At 35.0% G+C, this 19,317-nt stretch overlaps 1 protein-coding gene across 1 annotated transcript in view; it reads right to left on the bottom strand.

Moving 5' to 3' along the window:
• Positions 1 to 19,317, bottom strand: part of LOC136037533 (sucrase-isomaltase, intestinal-like) — a 215,458-nt gene that overhangs the window by 106,856 nt on the left and 89,285 nt on the right. The window contains exon 21 of the mRNA XM_065720255.1: positions 4,026 to 4,327. Coding sequence (XP_065576327.1) covers positions 4,026 to 4,327 — 302 coding nt within the window. The remainder of the gene's footprint in view (positions 1 to 4,025; positions 4,328 to 19,317) is intronic.

The raw sequence follows: 19,317 nt of genomic DNA, 5'->3' as shown, positions 1-19,317 counted from the left end.
TTATTGTTGGTTTCTACTTCTTCTGATCTTAAGTTTAATATGGCCTTTACTTTCTTTAAATGACTTATTTTTCAAAAAGTTTTTTTAATTAATTATGAAAAAAAACAGCTCGAAATAGGAATTGTTTTCAGTAAAGTGCCATTCTGGTCTTTAGAAGGTACAGGGGGTGTCAGCCTTATTCCTCTTAGCAGAAACAGGAGTGTGTTCGAGGAACTCCTTTTGGTTATCATAACATAACATAACATAACATAACATTGGTTATCAATTCAATTCAATTCAATTCGTTTATTAACAAAAAAAAAACAAATCACACACTATAAACTAACTACACCCTAAGAGAGCACTGCCCGTAACGGGTAACAGTATTCATTCAATCATCAAGAATAGAATATAAGGCAAGAAGAGAAAAGAAGAAGAAGGGAAAAGAAAAGAAAACAAACGTAAATTAATAAAACAAAACATAGAGAACTATCGGTAAAAGAAATTAGGATATAATTCAATGTTTTCCATTAAGAAGCTTTTAATCTTACTTTTGAACTCTGGTAGGCTATTAGCATTTCTCAAAGTATTTGGCAAATAATTCCATATTTTCGGTCCGATAAATCTAATTGAAAAACCAGATGACGTGAGACGTCTCGTTTCTGTAACTAGTTGCGATGCATGCCGAGTATCATGTTGGTGAATTTCATCATTCCTTCGAAAAACTGACATAAACGACTCAGGTGCGGTATTTGTGCTTACTTTATATAAAGTTTCGGTAATCTTTTTTTCTCAAAGTCGAGCCACATTTATTATCTTAAGTCTTATTAAAAACGCCTTCACACTCTGACGAGGCTCAAGCTTGCAAATTGCACGTATAGCTTTATTCTGAAGAATTTGAACTTGCTTCCATTCCGACTTATAATTTGAAGCCCAAATGCTTATTCCATATAAAAGATATGAGTGGAATAGACTAAAATATGGGATCAGTAACATTTTATGGGGAAAAATAAATTTCAGTCTATGGAGAATACCAACAGCTCTTGACAGCTGTGGATTGTCCAATCCAGCTTTTCATCAATTATTATACCTAATTATTTAATGTGGTCAACTCTTTCAATTTTTTCTTGGTCTGCCGTATTTATCTTGCTATCGTAAACTGGGTCATTTCCATGTTTAAAAATGATATACTTCGTCTTTTTTGTATTAAGGGAAAGCAACCACTCTTCAAAGAATTCGGTTGCTGCCTGGAGGCAAACTTCAGCGTTTGTAATTAGTTGTTCACGGTTTTTATGTGTTAGAAATAGTACTGTGTCGTCCGCAAAATTTATTATATATGCAAAGGGGATATCAGCCGAAAGTTCATTCACATAAATTAAAAAAAGTAATGGTCCAAGAACTGATCCCTGGGGCACCCCACAAGTTACATCGAATGAATCTGATAAGATACCATTAGCAAGTATTTTACAACGTCTATTTGTTAAATATGACCGAATCCATTCAAGAACCGTCGACTTTATCCCATATCCTTCTAATGTTTCAAGAAGGATGTCAAAATCAACGCAATCAAAAGCTTTTGTTAAATCTAGAAAAATCACCATAGAATATACACCATAATCTTTGCGCCGATTTTATATTCATTATAAGACCATAATTGCGAGTTCAGTGGATCTGTTTTTCCGAAATCCATATTGTTTATCAGAAAGAATTTTATTAGCTTCAAAGTATTCATATAGTCTTTTTGCAACAAGCTTTTGATATATTTTCAAAAAAATTGGAAGTAAGCTAATTGGTCGATAGTTATCAAATGCTGTTGTATCTCCTCCTTTAAAAAGTGGAATAAATTTGGATTCTTTTAGTTTAGTAGGGAAAATACCTTCGTCAAGGCTTCTGTTTATAAGGACCGTAAGAGGCTCAATGATTGCTGGTTGTAATTTTCGTATTAATTGCAAAGAAAACCCATCTAGGTCCGTTGACCTTGTCCCTTTAATTTCACAAATGCATTTTTTTTTTGCATTTTGCATCGCACAGACGGAAATATTTGCATTTCTGCCATTGTCTCTTGTTTCTTTAGTTTTGGAGGTGTTACCTGTGTCATTAGTTTTCTTTTTGATTTTGTATTCGACAGATTATCTTTTATTTTTTGTCCCACATTTACAAAAAATGAACCAAGAAGACTTGAAATTTCTTCCGGTGATCTTATTGATTCTTTTTCACTTACTAGTTTTTTTGTATGATGTATTTTTTCTGATTTATTTGGATCAATGACCGAATTAATTATTTGCCAGGTTTTCCTGGGGTTCCCATTTGCATTTTTACAACTCCTTTGAAAATATATTTCCTTTGCATTTCTTTTCAGCTGGTTTAACTTATTTCTATATTCTTTAAACTGGTGAAAATTCTCTTCAGACGGATCATTTAAATATTGTTTATAAAGAGTTTTGCGGTAGTTAACTTCAACTTTCAACTTCAACTTTTTCTTTATTCAACTCAAAAAATACACAAACAATATTATGCCCCAACAGAGAGCAGAGCTCGTAAGGCTGGGACAGTGCAAAAACATAAGAAAAAACATCAACATCTCATCGTAATAATGATTTCAAAATAGAAAACGAGAATAACAGAAACGAGAAGTCCCCGTGTCATCCATGGTTTTCTGGGCAAATGCTTACGCTTTGGCTCCTTCAACACAGGACAGTGGTCATTATAACTGCTAGTAATTAAATCAATAAATGCCGAATATGCTGAATCTGAATCAACGTGGGCTCGAAAAACATTTTCCCACTGAATACAATTTAAGCTTAGTACCAGATCTGCAATATTTTTTTCTGATTCATCTCGCCGATTAAGCCTGTAATTCGGTTCTGACTGTATCTTACTTTTATCCGTCACTACATCAGCGAAAGTAGCAAAATGATCTGATGTTTCAAATAATAGCACTTCTACGAGCTTTCTAGCAATATTTTGGTGAGATACAAATATATTATCAATCAGAGTCGCGGACGTTGGAGTTACCCTTGTGGGTATTCGGACTATAAGCAGGTAAACCTTATGACATACAGTTTTGAAGAAATAAGAGAGTTTGTTATTTTTTAACGATAGTAGATCCATATTAAAATCCCCAAGCATTATTACCGGGTACTGATGACGCCTCAACTTTGACAAAAGCTTTTCTAGTTCATCCATAAATATTTCCGTATCACCTGACGGGCTATGATATACCAACACCATTAGAATTTCCTGATGATTTAATTTTACCTTGAGACAGAATGACTCAAATATTCCTTCAACTCGAATATAAAAATCAGGTATTAGCGAATAATCAACTCCTTGTCGCACATAATACGCTAGACCACCTTTCCTTAGCTTTTCACGGTTTAATACTTCTAACGAGAAACCTGTAATATCAAGTATTTTCTTATCCATACTCTCTGTAAGGAAGGTTTCTGTCAGCGCTAGAACAACAAATTGATTATTTCTACTAACAACTTCAGATATTTAATCACATGCTGTCTGTAATGACTGACAATTTAAGTGACCAGCCCTTAAGTCCGACTTATTTACCTTTTTCGAGCACTCACTTACATATCTGCATGATATAATATCTACCAATAATTCACTCTGTTCTTTGTCATCTTCACCTAGCGTTGTGTTTATCAGAGAATCTAGGCACAGAGGATTTTTTTCAAACTGTTCGAGTCGATTCATCTGTATAACGCACTAAATCAACTAATTCTTATTAGTTCATTAAAATATAAATGCACTAAATGCACTAAAATATAATTTGAAATTTAACACCCAGTCCAAAACCTCTAAGTATATTTTAAAGGCTATAGTAAATCAAGGATAGTTATCATCTTTGAGTAAACTTTTTTCTTATAAATAGTAAAATTGAATTGAAGCAACAGGGTTGAGAGAAAGAAGCATTACTTACTGCCTCTCATTAGAAACGTTCCACTCCCGACTTTTTTATAGTCGAAATTGTAAGTAAAGAGCAGTCCTTTGCCATTAAAAAATGAAGCTCTGCAAAACAAAATGCCACCTACCTTGACTCTTAATCTGTCATCTGTTTGGTATTGAACTTCAAGAGTAATTGATTGCCATTCATTTCCAAATAAGGAAGGAACAGAGTTTCTGACTAGATTAAATACAATTCCTTTGTCGTTTACGTTTGGTGTTCCAGTAAGTCTATAGCCGTAATCAACAGGAAAGAAGCACCAAGGTGTACCTGGTGCATCATATATTTCATCATACACACACCCTCGCTCTAAACAGATAGTAGCGTCGGCTACTCCTTCTGGTTGACAGTCGACGCGATATTCGGGATTGGTCAAAGGATCGGGAATACCTGAATAAAAAGATATAAGGATAGAAAAAATTGAATTAACATTTCGGAAGTTTACTATTGAACAAATATTTTCAGTGGAAGTACGTTAAAATATGAAACTAAATCGAAAAGCACTATATGCATGCAGGATGTCAAAAGGGCACATCAGCAATGTCTCTCAAACAGCTCAGGGTACTAAGTTGAAACTCCCAGGGCTACTACTGTTACTGCAGTTGCTACTACTACCGCTATTGAATTTAATAAAAAGGGGTTAAATGCATCTAGATTGTCAAAATAGCATAGATATAAAATCTCAGGAACAGATTTGGAAATTCAATTTAACTTTCAAGGAAAGTTGAGAAAGTTTTGAAACTAAGTCAAAATGTCTTATGTGTATAGAGATTGTCAAAAGAGTACATACGTAATATTTAAGGAACAGCAAAAAATGATACGTGAACTTTCAAAGAATTTTGTTGGAGACATTGAATTAAATCAAAAGCATTCAAGATTGTCATAAAGGCGTATTTGCGATGTCTCAGGAACGAAAATGGGTATTAAGTTGAAACTTTCAAGCGAAAATTTGGGAAATATTCAAATTGCATATTCCAAAGCTAAAAAGCCACTTTTGCAAAGATTTGTGTTCATCAAAAGTGAACAAAGGGGATATGATGGGTTATCTCTTATGGAATTTGGGAAAATTATAATTTGTAAGTAAACATCCCTTGTTTTTTTCCTAGGTTCGGCCTGACTGCGTTTATTCCATACATACAGCAAAAGAAAAAGGGCAAAATTACATCTTCAATTTATAAACAATACATTGAAATGAAAATAAAGGGATCAGTTAGTCAAATTACCTGAATCTGTTAGGAATTAGAACAAACGCCAGGAAATTTATAGTCAAACATTTACAGTCAAAACCAATCAGTTCTTAACCAATCAGTTTAACTGACAAACCTGTTATTGGCAATTTAAATTTAGGACTTCTACTAAAACTGAATAAATACTCCCTAATGCACATATTTTAATATGCTCTTCTTTCAGGTTTACTACGGAAAAAATAACCATAATTAAGCTATATTTACTTAAGGCAAAACCAAGACATATAAATCCCAGCAAGACCTTCAGAAGGGCCATTTCTGGATTTTAATCACAAAAGGAACTGGAGCTTGACTGACAATATTACTAATTTCATGATGTTTAAATAAATTATTTATCTTAAAAAGAAATTCCCTTGATTTCACGTAAAGTAAATATTACAGATAACAATTTTTCATTAATTTCAATAATATTCACGGTATTTTCTCATGGCTATAAGAATAGATTATCACTTAAGCGAAAATTTTCAGTTACCACTGAGGAGCTAAAGACTCTAAAGATGTCACTTGTTGGCTAGAAAAAACTTTTGGAGATGATTAAGGAGAATATTTGTTTTAAAAACAAACGATTTTGTGATAAGCTTGCTATATCCATTTACCTAGCTATAATTATTATTATTCTTGGACTTTCTTTACAGTAGTATTTAAAATTGCTTACAAAATCATGGAATTTTCCTTTTTTCGATAATTTTCAACACATTTTTAGTCTAAAAAGCCCTGTACACCAAATTAGAAAAAAAAGTGTCAGTAGTTGGGTTGAACAAAATCAAAATTAAGAATAATTAAAAAAAAAATGTAACAATCACACTACAATCAATAATCAAATGTCGCAATAAATCACTGTTATGAATAACTAACAAATTTTTTTCCCAGTTTCAGTCCCTAAATATCCACTCCGAACCTTTCCTCTGCAGCTCTGTTTCCTATTCTTACGATGTATTGAAATCAAATAAAACCTTGTTCTGGCTTAGATATGACCCTTTCCGAGGCATAGCCTTTCCAAACAAGGGTTCACGGGTGATACTCTCTCCCAGTTCCTGTCACTACATATCCCCTTCGAATCTTTACTCTTTAGCCATATTCTCTATTCTAACCCTGTATTGGAATAAAAGTCTACCCCCCTCCACCAGCATTTATCTTTGAGCCTTTTATCTGATCCTAGCCTTCATTCGATATCGACGTCTATAATTCATACGACTATCCCAGGGAATGAAGCCCAGAAAAAGTGTGGTCATGTTTCGCTTGGATTTTTACCACATTCCCCTGTACACCAATCGGCACTGGGAACCTTAGCATCTTGTGCCACAAGTAATTTGAATTTATGCCAAGACACGATTAGTGTTTTAGCTGAGATGTTGACTTGTTTCCATCGTTGGTGGTTAGAAGGATAGTTTGGCTTTTCCCTCCAGAGATCATTTTTTTTCGTATATGCCAGAGCCTATTCTATTTTCTACCCTTTCTACTGTTCTGTCGCTTGACTGCCATAAGGGCTTCTACGTTTTCGGAAACAATTTCGGAAATAATTTGCGTCGTAACCCACGCTTTCAATGTATACTTTCAACCCCTTGTTGCCCTCCAAAGCCCCGTTGGTCCTGATCAAAAGCACAAGAATATCCCTGTTCTAAATTGTATTAATGCAAGGAGTGAGCGTTACAGAAAGAGTTTTGTGCCAGCGTTTGTTGTAATCATAAACAAACAAAAAATTGATGTATTTTGTTAATGTGTCATGTTTATTGTTAATGTGTTAGTTTGTTTGTTTCATTTTTATTTTACAGGCCAGTTGGGCTCATCGCCGTATGTTTTATAATGTACTTATGTTTTTACTTATGTTGTACTTATATCTTCATTTTTATTCATTCCATTTATATTATTTACGTAATATATATTTTATTTTTACTCATGTTACTTACATTTTACTAATGTACTTATTTTTCTGTACTTTTGCACTCATTTTGTTTATTTTATTCATTGTACTCATTTTTATTTGACAGCCCAGTTGGGTTCAACGCTTTTTGTTTTATATTGTACTTATGTACTTGTGTTCTTGTATATAAAATGTAGGCTACCTGACACAAAGTAAGATGTTTGGCAAATTTTTATGTTGTGAGAGTTTGCTTGATAATAAAGTATTATCATTCATTCATTATAACTCATTCATTCATTCATTCATTCTCTTTCCCTGTTCTTGCTTTTTATCTTCCTTTCAACCTTCCCTTTTCTATGTCTATCTGTTTTCCTTTTTTTTGGTCTTCCAATATAAAAACAAAAACTACCCCAACAGCAATGATTGTGTCTTAAGTTTCTTTTCTAATTATGTTTTACTTTCAAATGTAGCTCCTTTGCTAGAGAAAAAGATGTAATATGTATATCAATCTTATTTGAGTGCTAATTTCAGGTCAATAACTTCACTTTACATTATTTTTTATTATTCTTGACTGGTTGTGAGTAAAAGATAATATCATCGCCTTTAAGATTGTGTATAAACAAGCATACTTTCAAATATACAGCAATTCATCCTTTAAACTGATTTTCTTCTAGTTAACCCTTGCATTTTGACCCCGACATCTGTATTGGAAGCTGTCTACAAAAGAGAGTATCCGAGGCTTCTTAAAAAAAAACAAAAAAACAAGTAAGTTTTCGAAAAGCGCAGAGACAAGCCTGTATGTTTCTAATCTTGTTTAGTACTTTTAACCTTAAGATTATTTTGTATTGGCAAATACAAAAATAAAAATAAATACAAAAGTAAATATTTTTATATTTCGTTTTGTCCTGTTTTCAATTATTTTTATCAGTATTTTTTTGTTTGCAATCTAAATAAAATAAGGCGTTGCTGAAAATATATTTTACGCATATAAGCATTGGCGTATCTAAAGGCCCTAACCTGAGTAGTGACCTACTTTTCGATATCTAGAGTTTACCAAGCAAGCTTCGGAAAAAAAGACAAAAGAAAAGAAGGTGCCTTATTTGAATTAAATAAAAACAAACAAGTTTTTTTTAACTGCAAGTACGGAGCAATATTAAAACTTAAAACGAACGGAAATTATTTCGTATATTAAAGCGGTTGTCCCCTCCTCAACGGCCCGCTCTTGACGCTAAAGTTTGACATTTTCTCACAACTCTACTTTTTAAAACAATAACTTCTTTCATATATGGAATAATTTCTGTTCGTTTCAAGTTTTAATGTCACTCCTTACTTGCAGTTAAAAAAACTTGTTTTTTTTTTATTTACTACTAAATAAAACTAACCTGTTTCTCTGGACGCTTGATTATGCAGGATTATATTAGTTTTAATAAGATTTTTTTGCAGAAACAAAATTTCAGCTGGGGAGCAAACTGGGGTTTGAAGGGAGGCAAATTGGACTGTGGAGGAGGCAGTTGCTCCCCTGCCCCATAGCAAATTACGCCTTTGATGCAATGTTTATCCTGGAGAGGCAAGCAATTATTTCCAAATTTTTGCAGGCGGTATGCAGCGGCCTGGCTAGGGCGGAGAGAGCTCTTGTCTTCAGGCAGAGCATCCCCTAGGGTGCCATTTAGATAAACGCGTTTTTTCTCTTATTTATTTTAAATCTTCGTGGTTTTGAATGCAGAAAAACCGACAGTATCTTAGGGGATCAAGTTGAAACTCTCATGAGTGTTGGAGGGCCAAGTAGACTTCGAACTTTGACTTGGGTGGAAGGAACAGACATAAATAATAAATCCAAAGACAACATAGGCATCCTGGTTATCAAAAGAAGATGCCTATAATATTTCGAGAATGGCCAGGGGAGGATAGACTGGAAACTGTCAGGTAGTATTTGGGACAGAAAGAGCGGGCATGGGAACTGCAAAATTCATGCTGGAGGTGGGAGTTTAAACATGTCTGTTTCCGAATAACCCGAACGTTTTAGCACTACAAGTTGCCAGTGGTGTCTACTCACGAAAATTTACTGGGAGGAGGAATTTATTTGTCAAAATCTGGGGTGTCTAGTTCATTGCTGTTTTTTTTTTGGTTTTTATTCGACAGAATACCAAAAAAAAGATATCATTTAATAGAAACACCTCAAAAAGAGATTTTTCCCAATCTAGAGGGGAAAACAAATATAGGGGGTAAATGACCCCATCCCCATCCCCCATGCCAATGTATGCCCCTGTAGGTTCCCATATGACTTAAAATCCATTCATATCTAAGTAGCGAGATAGATCAAAAGACCCTCTGTGCTGTCATTATATCAAAATAGCGCATATTCAATATACCAGGACGTTTTTGTAGATCTAGTTGAAGGTTTTAAGATGCTAGTGGGATAAGTGTACTTTCAAATGTTTCTTTGAGAGGGGGAAGAGGAGGAGAAGACGCAAAATTTTTTCCTCCAATCTGCATAAACATTTTGGCACTATAAGCTACTGCGATTAAACTGTTAATGAGTAATTGAAAGAAAGAGACTAGAATTTATTACCGGTGGACTAGCGACGCAAATCCAAAGACACTACGCGTACCCGGTTATCAAAATGGTAAATCTGCAATATCCAGAAAACAACATGGGGGGAGAGAGTTGAAACTTCCAGGGTGATATAATAGGAATGGGGAAGTGACCAGGAGACTACAGCAAAAATAATACTCAATTTTGTATTTTTGATTTTTTTTTTTTTTTTTTTTTTTTTTTTTTTTTTTTTTTTATGCGATAGAATTACAAGGATCCTGTTTCATCATTAACATTACAGGAAGATACATCTCTTAGTAGCCTACACATTGTTTCTGTTCCGAATTTTAAAGCGTTGATATTACTTGTATAAAATTGGTATCAGTAGACCAGAGGAAACAGACTAGACTAGACAGACTAGAATAGACAGATTAGACCAAACAAACTAGACGTACATTAATTCACAGTACCCTAAGATTCGGTATACTTTCTACTACAAGTTTTTTTTTTTTTTATTTCGGTATTATTTAAAGAAGACTAAGTGAATCTAAAAAAGCATATCTTATGATAAAATGTTAGTTAGCCTTGCTAAATATTAGAAGTAGTAACAACATATAATATCCAGAGGGCTAGGATATTAAGCTAATAGCAACTATTTTGATACTGTAGTGATAGACCTGGCCAGTTGCCAGTCTCATGTTCTGAATGACTTTTTCTCAATTTTTTGGCAAGCTGCTAAAACGTCTTAATTTAGTAAGGTAAATTGCTCTAACATAAATAACTCAAAGACATAATAATTGTGTCGTGTAGGTCACGCATCCACGCTATGGAATGGGTCGATAAAAATGGAGCTAGCAATTTACATATTATGTTTTGCTAAATAGCAGTGGACATATACATAGGGAAAGCAAAGAATCGGCGCCAAGGGCGGATCCTCAACACTTCGCTCTTTACGCTAAAGATTTTTAGCACTTCCAAAAAGCTACTTTTGTTCAAATTAAAAGAAAACAGTGTTTCAGGAGTTGTTCTTAAAGAATAAGGAACAAATTCAAACTTTAGCGTTAAGAGAAAGGTGTTAAGGAGGAGCAACCCATTTATATACATAATAATTTCTGTACGTTTTAAGTTTTAATGTTGCTCCTTACTTTAAGTTGAAAAAAACTTTTTTTTACCTAGTTTCTGATCGTTTTTTTTAAATAATGCCAGAAAATCTGGCTACACCTCCACGGAAAAATCCCTCCTTCCCATGGATTTATTCTCTAGGCAGTTCAATCCTGGTGAAAATTTACCCAGGACACCAACTCTTATTTTCTCCACGGGTAAAATTGAATCAGCAAACAGAAAGCAAGACATAAGAAGAATTTCATATATAATTCTGGCAAATTCCTCTGGTATAAAATTTTCCTTGAAAAATTCACCCCCTGAAATCTTCCCTCCCCGCTTAACATTATCCCGGTGGAAAATTTCACCAGTAGGAAATTCGTCCCTTCACCCGAAGAATGTATGCACACTTCCCAATAACAAATACTACATGTAAACAATGAGCAAATTTTCCAACTTAAAGACTTTTTCTCAGGGATTGTGGGGAGTCATGATATCTCCACAGGCATAGTTATTTGACCTTTCAACTATGCTGAACGAAATGGCTATCTCAAAATTTTGATCGGACGATTTTGAGAAAAAGGGGCATGGGAGGGGGCCTTGTTGCCCTCCAATTTTTTGGTCACTTAAAATAGGCACTAGAACTTTTAATTTACGTCCTATCAAGCCCTATCCTGATATTCTAGGACCTCTGGGTCAATACGATCATCCCTGGAAAGAAAACACGCGTTTCTTCTTACGAAAAATACAAAATTCCACATTTTGTCGGATAGGAGTTGAAACCTCTACAAAAAGATTTTCTGATACGCTGAATCTGATGGTGTGATTTTCATTAATATTATATGACTTTTAGGGGGTGTTTCCCTCTTTTTTCGAAAATAAGGCAAATTTTGTCAGGCTCATAACCTTTGATGGGTAATATTAAACTTAATGAAACTTATATATTTCAAATCAGCATAAAAAGTAAATTCTTTCTTATGTATCTACTGGTATAAAATCTCCTTTTTTAGAGTTTCGGTTACTGTTGAGCCAGGTTGCTCCTTACTTCCAGTTTGTTATCACGAACTGTTTGATTGGCCGTGGTTCGAGCTAAATTAGCCAGATGGGACACATTCGCGCCATTTTAGTGCTTTTTTGAGAAAGTTGCACACATAATTTTTCAAATCAGCTCGTTTTTTTTGGGGGGGGGGATCGTTCATTTGGCTCATTTTAACTAGATAATGGAGCTTTCGGCACATTTTCGCTTTTAAGGCGGCTCAACTTAAAAAAACAGACGTCTGGTAACATTGGTTCGAGCACATTTGGAGCTAATGCTCCAACTGTAACATAGCTTAAATGCCATGCAATAAATTGGCTGTATTAACCTGCAATAATTTAAGAATTATTCGCGACAAGCCGTATCGCAGTAGCAAAAAATGCATGGTATTCGCGAATATCCAAAGGACAGTGAAGCTCACACAAAAGACCGGCTAACGATTATCAACGCGAATAACGGCTGAAAAAAACGTGTTATTTGAGCGATCACGCTTCCATTGTCATAATCAATTATTCTCAATAAACTAGCGTTAATAATTGGATATCAGTCATAGTTTTTGGAACGTTTACAAAAATAATATTCATTTGTTGAAGTTATTGATTGGCCCACGCATATAAGGCAGTATCCAGGGGGTGGGGTTAGAGGGGGGATTGAACCCCACTTCACCAAAAAGGTGGTACAAATCATAAAAACGTAAAATAATGAATATGAACACATTTTGATGGGTTTTTGAAGTTTTTTTGTGGCCACAGCCCCATCCGAAAATAATCCTTGTCTAACCCCCCCCCCCCCCTAGAAAAATCCCGGGTGCGGCTCTGCACGTATATATAATGAAATGTATACAAACTTTTTTCTTTGTAAAAAAATGAGTTGGAAGTTCTATTAAAGTCATGAGCATAATATTTTGATTTACCGCTAAAAACTAATTGCCAAATGCACTTTCCACTAGCAGCATAAATTCGCTTTCCAGGTCTAGCCAATTCTTGTAATCGTGTGGATAACAACACGGCAGCTTTCTGCTAATCGTGAATGTCAGATGGAAAACTAAGCCGGCTTTGCCAGCCCGGTCGTGAATAACTCCCTTTAGATTTTCCGACAGAACGTTCTGATGGCACCGCTGAACTTTCTAATTTAGTGAAGAAATTAAATGTTGTTGGCCTAGCAAGTAACCAAACAGTAATGGAAAAGATAAGACTTCAACTGGAATCGAAATTCCATAGTTGTTGACAAAAAATGGGCTAAAATTTGCCAACCCTTTTAAATGGGTGCAAACTGAGACAAATTACCTGAGGCCAGAACAGAACATCTGAAATATATGCCTGAAATAAAAGTTGAAGTGCCTAGTATTTTCCAGTGGGGAAATTTTCAAAAATACTATTCAGACACAACTTAATTTTCGTTTTAGATTCGATATGCATAGCATTTTATAGAGTTACAACTTAAAATTGCAATCTTACCCCTATTACCCTACAAGAGTACATGTGTACCTCTGATAGGCCCCCTTTCCCCCATGCCCAGTCAATATTAAAATTTTTGTGTTCTTTTTTGGGGGAAGGGGGACGTTCTAGTGCATGGTTTCGAGATATTGACTTCGCTGCTCATCTTCTTTTCGCTGTGAGTCTTCTTTTGAACTCAAAACCAGAACAACACAATTCGTTACGGTCGATTGCGTTCAGAAATGTCCATTTATTGAATTTCTAGTCACCTCCCCTACAGCTTGGATATAGCCTTAGGCTATACACAAATTTTTGGCTGACTGTTGATTATTAGTTTTGTCTTTTTTATTCGATTGGCACTAAGAGTCAAATTTGACGAGAAATGCGTACAATAAATAGTTGAACAACCATAAGTAATTTACTATAAATTACATCTCGGTAATTGCATACCTATGTTTCCTCTAGTTTGTATTTACAACAGTGACAGGAAGCAAAACATTTTGAATCATAGGCTTGAAAAAATGGATAAATTTTATCCGTCCTGTGGTGGCGCAGTGGATTTGACCTTAGCTTGGTAATACGGGACCCAGAGATCGAATCACGCTGCAGGAATGCACTGCAGGGCCGACGCAGGGACCATAGTAGTCAAGAAGCGTCGTTAATTCTTAAATAATAAAAATAAATTTTATCCAACATAGAATTTAAAAATATATTTTTCCCTCCCTCTCTATTTCGTGTGTTGACGCCACTGTAAAATACATCTACATAATTGCATAGCTGTGTTTTCTCTAATTTGGTATTTCAACAAGTGACTGCCCAGGTAAGCCTGATTGAATGGGGGTCTCACATCTACGTCACTATAAACATTAATAAATTAATCAGAAAGTCGAAAAAAAAAATCAGTTATAATATCCCTCAACAAATCATCCACGCTCCATGATATTCAAACATCTGGTTCAAGATAAAACTTACTCAGATATTAAGGACTTTTTAAATTACTCTCTAAATTAACAGATCCAATCCATTCATATCCTCAACAGTTCAGAATTCTCCAACTCTTCACATTCGGAGTTCCAACAGGGCTGCCAATTTTTTTTTAAGGAGTGTGTCATATTTTTTCCGAAAATGTGCTTTTTGTGTCATCTCAGATTCCATAATGTGTCACAAAATGCGTCATATTTTTTTGCTACAACTGGTATCATATTTAATTGTCAAATCTTTATTTAGAGTTTTGAATATGTAATCTTTTCCAAATCAGTTCAAAAAGGAGTAAACTTAACCTTATCCTATTATCTTAGGATCATGATCTTTTTGTGACGTCATGTAAGAAATCGAAGCATTCGATTAAATTAATGTTACACACTATGAATTTGTGTCTGGGCGGCCAACGAGGCAGGTTTACATTTATAAAAGTTTTAGGGACAATCAATACCGACAGCAAATTGAAAATAGACTTTTCGTATGACGTCGTAATCGTAATCGGCTTAATTGGCTAAGCTTTTTATTAACTCAATATGTAAGCCATTCAACCAGCTTCAATCTAGTATTTTTGTCATATTTTTTGGTGCCTTTTTAGGCCATATGGATTATTCTGAAGGAAAGACATCTCTGGAAATTTGTAATCTTGTCCGAGGTTGGATACCCCTCCTCTACTCCTAAAAACGGGAGTTCCTGCTTATGCACACAGCTCTGGTAAACTGCATGCTGTTTAATTTTTACTATTAAGTACGTACCAATTGGCTACATCAAATACTCAATCAAGAAGTATTCAGCGTGCATTTTAATTTGAAATTTCCGCCTGTGGCTGTTTTTTTTCGCGTGGTTTAAATTTTAAATATGGTGATGGCATCTGTCCTGTATTCTGCACTGTTTGTGTGCAATTGGCACCGTTAGGCAGCGCTATTCCCTTCCATTAATTTGTCGATTGTGTCATTTTTTATTGAAAAATGTGTCATTTTCGTCGATTGTGTCATCATTTCGTCTGAATGTGTCATTGTGTCACGCAACATCAAATTGTGTCATTTTGACACAAAATGTGTCAATTTGGCAGCCATGAGTTCCAAAACACACTAAATTAATAATACACAAAATCCCAAATGAAACATCTCTCACATGTGAAAAATGCTCTGCCCACTCAGCACCTCTATGACGTCACATTCAATGATTATTAGCATTACTATGTGCAATACAAAGAAGGTAGTTGTTATGTTATAGTTATTAAATAAAAAAAACAAGTTTTTGTAAAGGAAAGTAAGGAGCGAAATTAAAACATAAAACAAACAGAAACTACTCCGTATATTAAAGGGGCTTTTCCTCCTCAACGCCCCGCTCTTTACGCTAAAGTTTCTTACTGTTTTAAAAAGTAGAGTTAAGAGAAAGGGTCAAACTTTAGCGTAAAGAGCGAGGCGTTGAGGAGGAAAAGCCCCTTTAATATACGGAGTAATTTCTGTTCGTTTTAAGTTTTAATGTCGCTCCCTACTTTCCTTTACAAAAACTTGTTTTTTTTTTTATTTAATTTCTGAACGTTTTTGAATCAATGCATGTTTTGATTTTGGCTCTCCGCAGATGAATAATTAAAACGAAATTCGCATATTTATTTTTTTTTTGGCTAATTGGCTTTCTCATAGTTTTGATCGAGTGATTTTGAGAAAAAACGAGCGGGGGAGGAGGCCTAGTTGCCCTCCGATTTTTAGTTACTTAAAAAGGCAACTAGAACTTTAAATTTTTTACGAATGTGTATTAGTAAAAGACATATGTAACTTACAAATTAGCTTACGTAACGAACTTCTGTATTCCCATGGTTTTACTACGTATATGAAGGGATTCACCCCCTCGTCAGTACCTCAATCTTTACACTAAAGCTTAAATCTTGTCCCAATTTCTTAAGAATGACCCCTGAATCACAAAAGCCGTAGAATAAATAGTTGAAATTACTAAAAATGCTTTTGCGGAAAGAGCGAGGTATTAGGAGGAGGTGAGCCCATCATAGACGTAATAATTTCTGTTCGTTTTAAGTTTTAATGCTTCTCCTTACTTTCAGTTGAAAAAACTTTTTCACATTTATGTTTTCATTGTTTTTTTTTATATAATGCTAGAAAATCCTGCTCTCTATTCATGAAACTTTTCTTCCCCCATGACAAAGTCCTCCAAGGAAAGTTCCACCAACATATCCCCCTCTTCTCAAGCCCCCCCCCCCCCCACTCAACCTAAAAATCATCCAGAAAACGTCTGTTCCAAAATAACTATTACAGTGTGTAAGCACTGGTCATAGTTTGTAACTTATGGCCCCTCCTACGGGGATTGTGGGGGAGTAAGTCGTCCCCAAAGACATAGTTATAAGGTTTTTTGACTACGCTGAATAAAATGGCTATCTCAGAATTTTGATCCGGTGACTTTGGTAAAATAATTAGCGTGGGAGGGGGCCTAGGTGTCCCCCCAATTTTTTGGTCACTTAGAAAAGGCACTAGAACTTTTCATTTCCGTTAGAATGAGCCCTCTTGCAAGATTCTCGGACCACTGAGTCGATACGATCACCCCTGGGAAAAAAAACAAAACAAAAAAACAAACAAACAAATAAACACCGTGATCTGCCTTCTGGCAAAAAATGTGAAATTCCACATTTTTGTAGATAGGGGCTTGAAACTTCTACAATAAGGATTTCTGATACGCTGAATCTGATGATGTAATTTTCGTTAAGATTCTATGACGTTTAGGGGTTGTTTCCCCCTATTTTCTAAAATAAGGCAAATTTTCTCAGGCTCGTAACTTTTGATGGGTAAGATTAAACTTGATGAAACTTATATATTTAAAATCAACATTAAAATGCGATTTTTTTATGTAGCTATTGGTATCAAAATTCCATTTTTAGAGTTTTGGTTACTATTGAGCCGGGTCGCTCCTTACTTACAGTTCGTTACCACGAACTGTTTGAAAATGTCGTGGTTTCAGCCACTTTTCTTGATTTCCACGCCAATATATTTTCCTTGTTATTAAAGTCAAGAGGCTCTAACTTTCCTATATAGGGTTTTCAGATAAGGCAATTGTAAAAGTCTACTTCTTCTTTTGATCTGTCGCTGCGATTCGGATAATTTAGAGTTTTTTTTCTTTTACTATAATTTCTTTGCAAATGGGGCATTAAACAGTTCTCTATTATTTTCGAGTGCCCAGCTAGCTGTGGAGAAAAAAAGAAACAAGGAAAACCCAAAGACTGACATAAGAGCTCATGCCATATGAGCTCTTGGCTCTTCCGACCTCGTCACAAGTGCCATATGAGCTCTTAGCTCTTGTTTTTGAAGAAAAATGCTTGAAAATTCCTTATGAATGATATTGTGATCCTTTTGATATATCTTTTAGGATCAAAATTCCGTTTTTTAGAGTTTTGGTTACTATTGAGCCGGGTCGCTCCTTACTACAGTTCGTTACCACGATTTGTTTTAAATATGGATGTTTGTGACAAAAAACAGATGCTTACTTGAAATACAACGCATGGGACACAGAATATCACTTGCCAAGAAAAGTCATGGCTTATCACGCGAGATTACCCCATCCTCAGTTATAACAATTGCACAAGTATTATATAACAAGTAAAGAAGGAAAACATTCCCTATTACGTAAAAATCACCTGAATTCTGAAGAAAATCTATAATATCTGCTGGTTGCTAGGGACCTGGAGCTGGTTGCTAGGATGTGCTCCGGCAAAATTTGTTATGACGTCACTACTAAAAGGAGGAAGTTACGTCTTCAAAAAAACAAAACTGTGAAAACTTTAGACAAAATTGAAAATTACGAGAGGTTTGGGCACAAATGAAAATGGTAAAAACTTTAAGACAATTTTAAAAAAATCAAAAATGACGTGAAAAAAAATGTTGGATTTCTCCGACATTGTCAGAGTTTTGGCCCTCTAGTCAGAAAAAAAATTATGTCACACGTTTGAGTTTTGTCGAATTTTTAGCAAAAATATTGATATTTGTCGTATTTTAATTGTTCTAAATTTTCTTTTTTACTGGAGAAGGATTTTCAAACTAACAAAATGGGTGGACCGTTCTCTTGGTGACTAAAAAAGAAAAACTATTGCTAGTTTAAGAAAGGCGAAACTTTCGAAAATTTGTGCCTGTGTATTTACTGCTACAATCTCGAGATCTAATCTTACGAAAGTTAAGGTCAGACTTTTTGCCATTACAAGATTAGAAAAGAAAAATCAAATAGCTTGGCTAGATATTGACAGAAAATCACAGGCGGTGAGCCAGGCTACTGTGGCTTAAAATCTAAAGAAGCAAAAAAGTAAGTAATTTAGGTCTGGGCTCACTAAAACTGCAAGATTTACGATTTCATTTGACAAACAATCTTCCATTACAATCTTAAAACATTAGCGCTGGTTTTCCAGAGCTTGGTCAGGGGAACTAACGTTTCAGGACTTTACTATCTAACTATTTTGATAGTCAAAAACTTTGGCAGCTATGCACCTAAGCAGGCCTACCACAAAGTCCCTAAGTCCTTAAGAGTCTTTGAGATTGAGTGAAGCTCCCTATTGGTCTTTTGGATTGATAAATGTCTCTAAAGTCCCTTTTCTTGCTTCGGTAGAAAACTCCGTAACCTAACCCGTAACCTACCGAAGGCTACTAATACCTGTGAGTCTACGGTTTTCAGTATTTGTTTTTGCTTGTCTAAGAAAGACAAAACTTGTTGTCATATAGGCTACAGCCAGGGGTGAAACTCCAGAATTTTTACTGGGGGGGGGCAATAAGAGCACTTATTTGGATAGATAAGGAGAATAGGCTGATAATATTTTATTTTCAAATTATTTGGAGGGGCAAATACCCCCTTCCCCCAAGCGATGCCTCTATCTAAAGCGCTACTGTCTGGATAGAGCAGATAGACCAGTAACGAAAAGGATTGACATCCTTTGCCTATGGAGTCAATAGGCTACGAGGCGGCAGGGTTCGGTTGGCTTTGTTAGTTACTTCGAAAACTCATTTCAGAGTTTCACTGTTATACAAAGAGAAAAAAAAAATAAGAGAATGGCTTCAAGCACAAAATACAAAGGAAGCGTTATTAAAATCAGGTTTCTTTCACGATTTTGAGCTAACATACACTTCTTGAACTATAAGACTACTTCCCAGCGCCCTTTTTTATTTGAAAACATGTCTGGTAATAGTCTATATATTTT

This window comes from Artemia franciscana, chromosome 17 (genome assembly GCF_032884065.1).
Source record: "Artemia franciscana chromosome 17, ASM3288406v1, whole genome shotgun sequence".
NCBI classification, from domain to species: domain Eukaryota; kingdom Metazoa; phylum Arthropoda; class Branchiopoda; order Anostraca; family Artemiidae; genus Artemia; species Artemia franciscana.
This window is presented reverse-complemented; position numbering and strand designations above follow the sequence as displayed.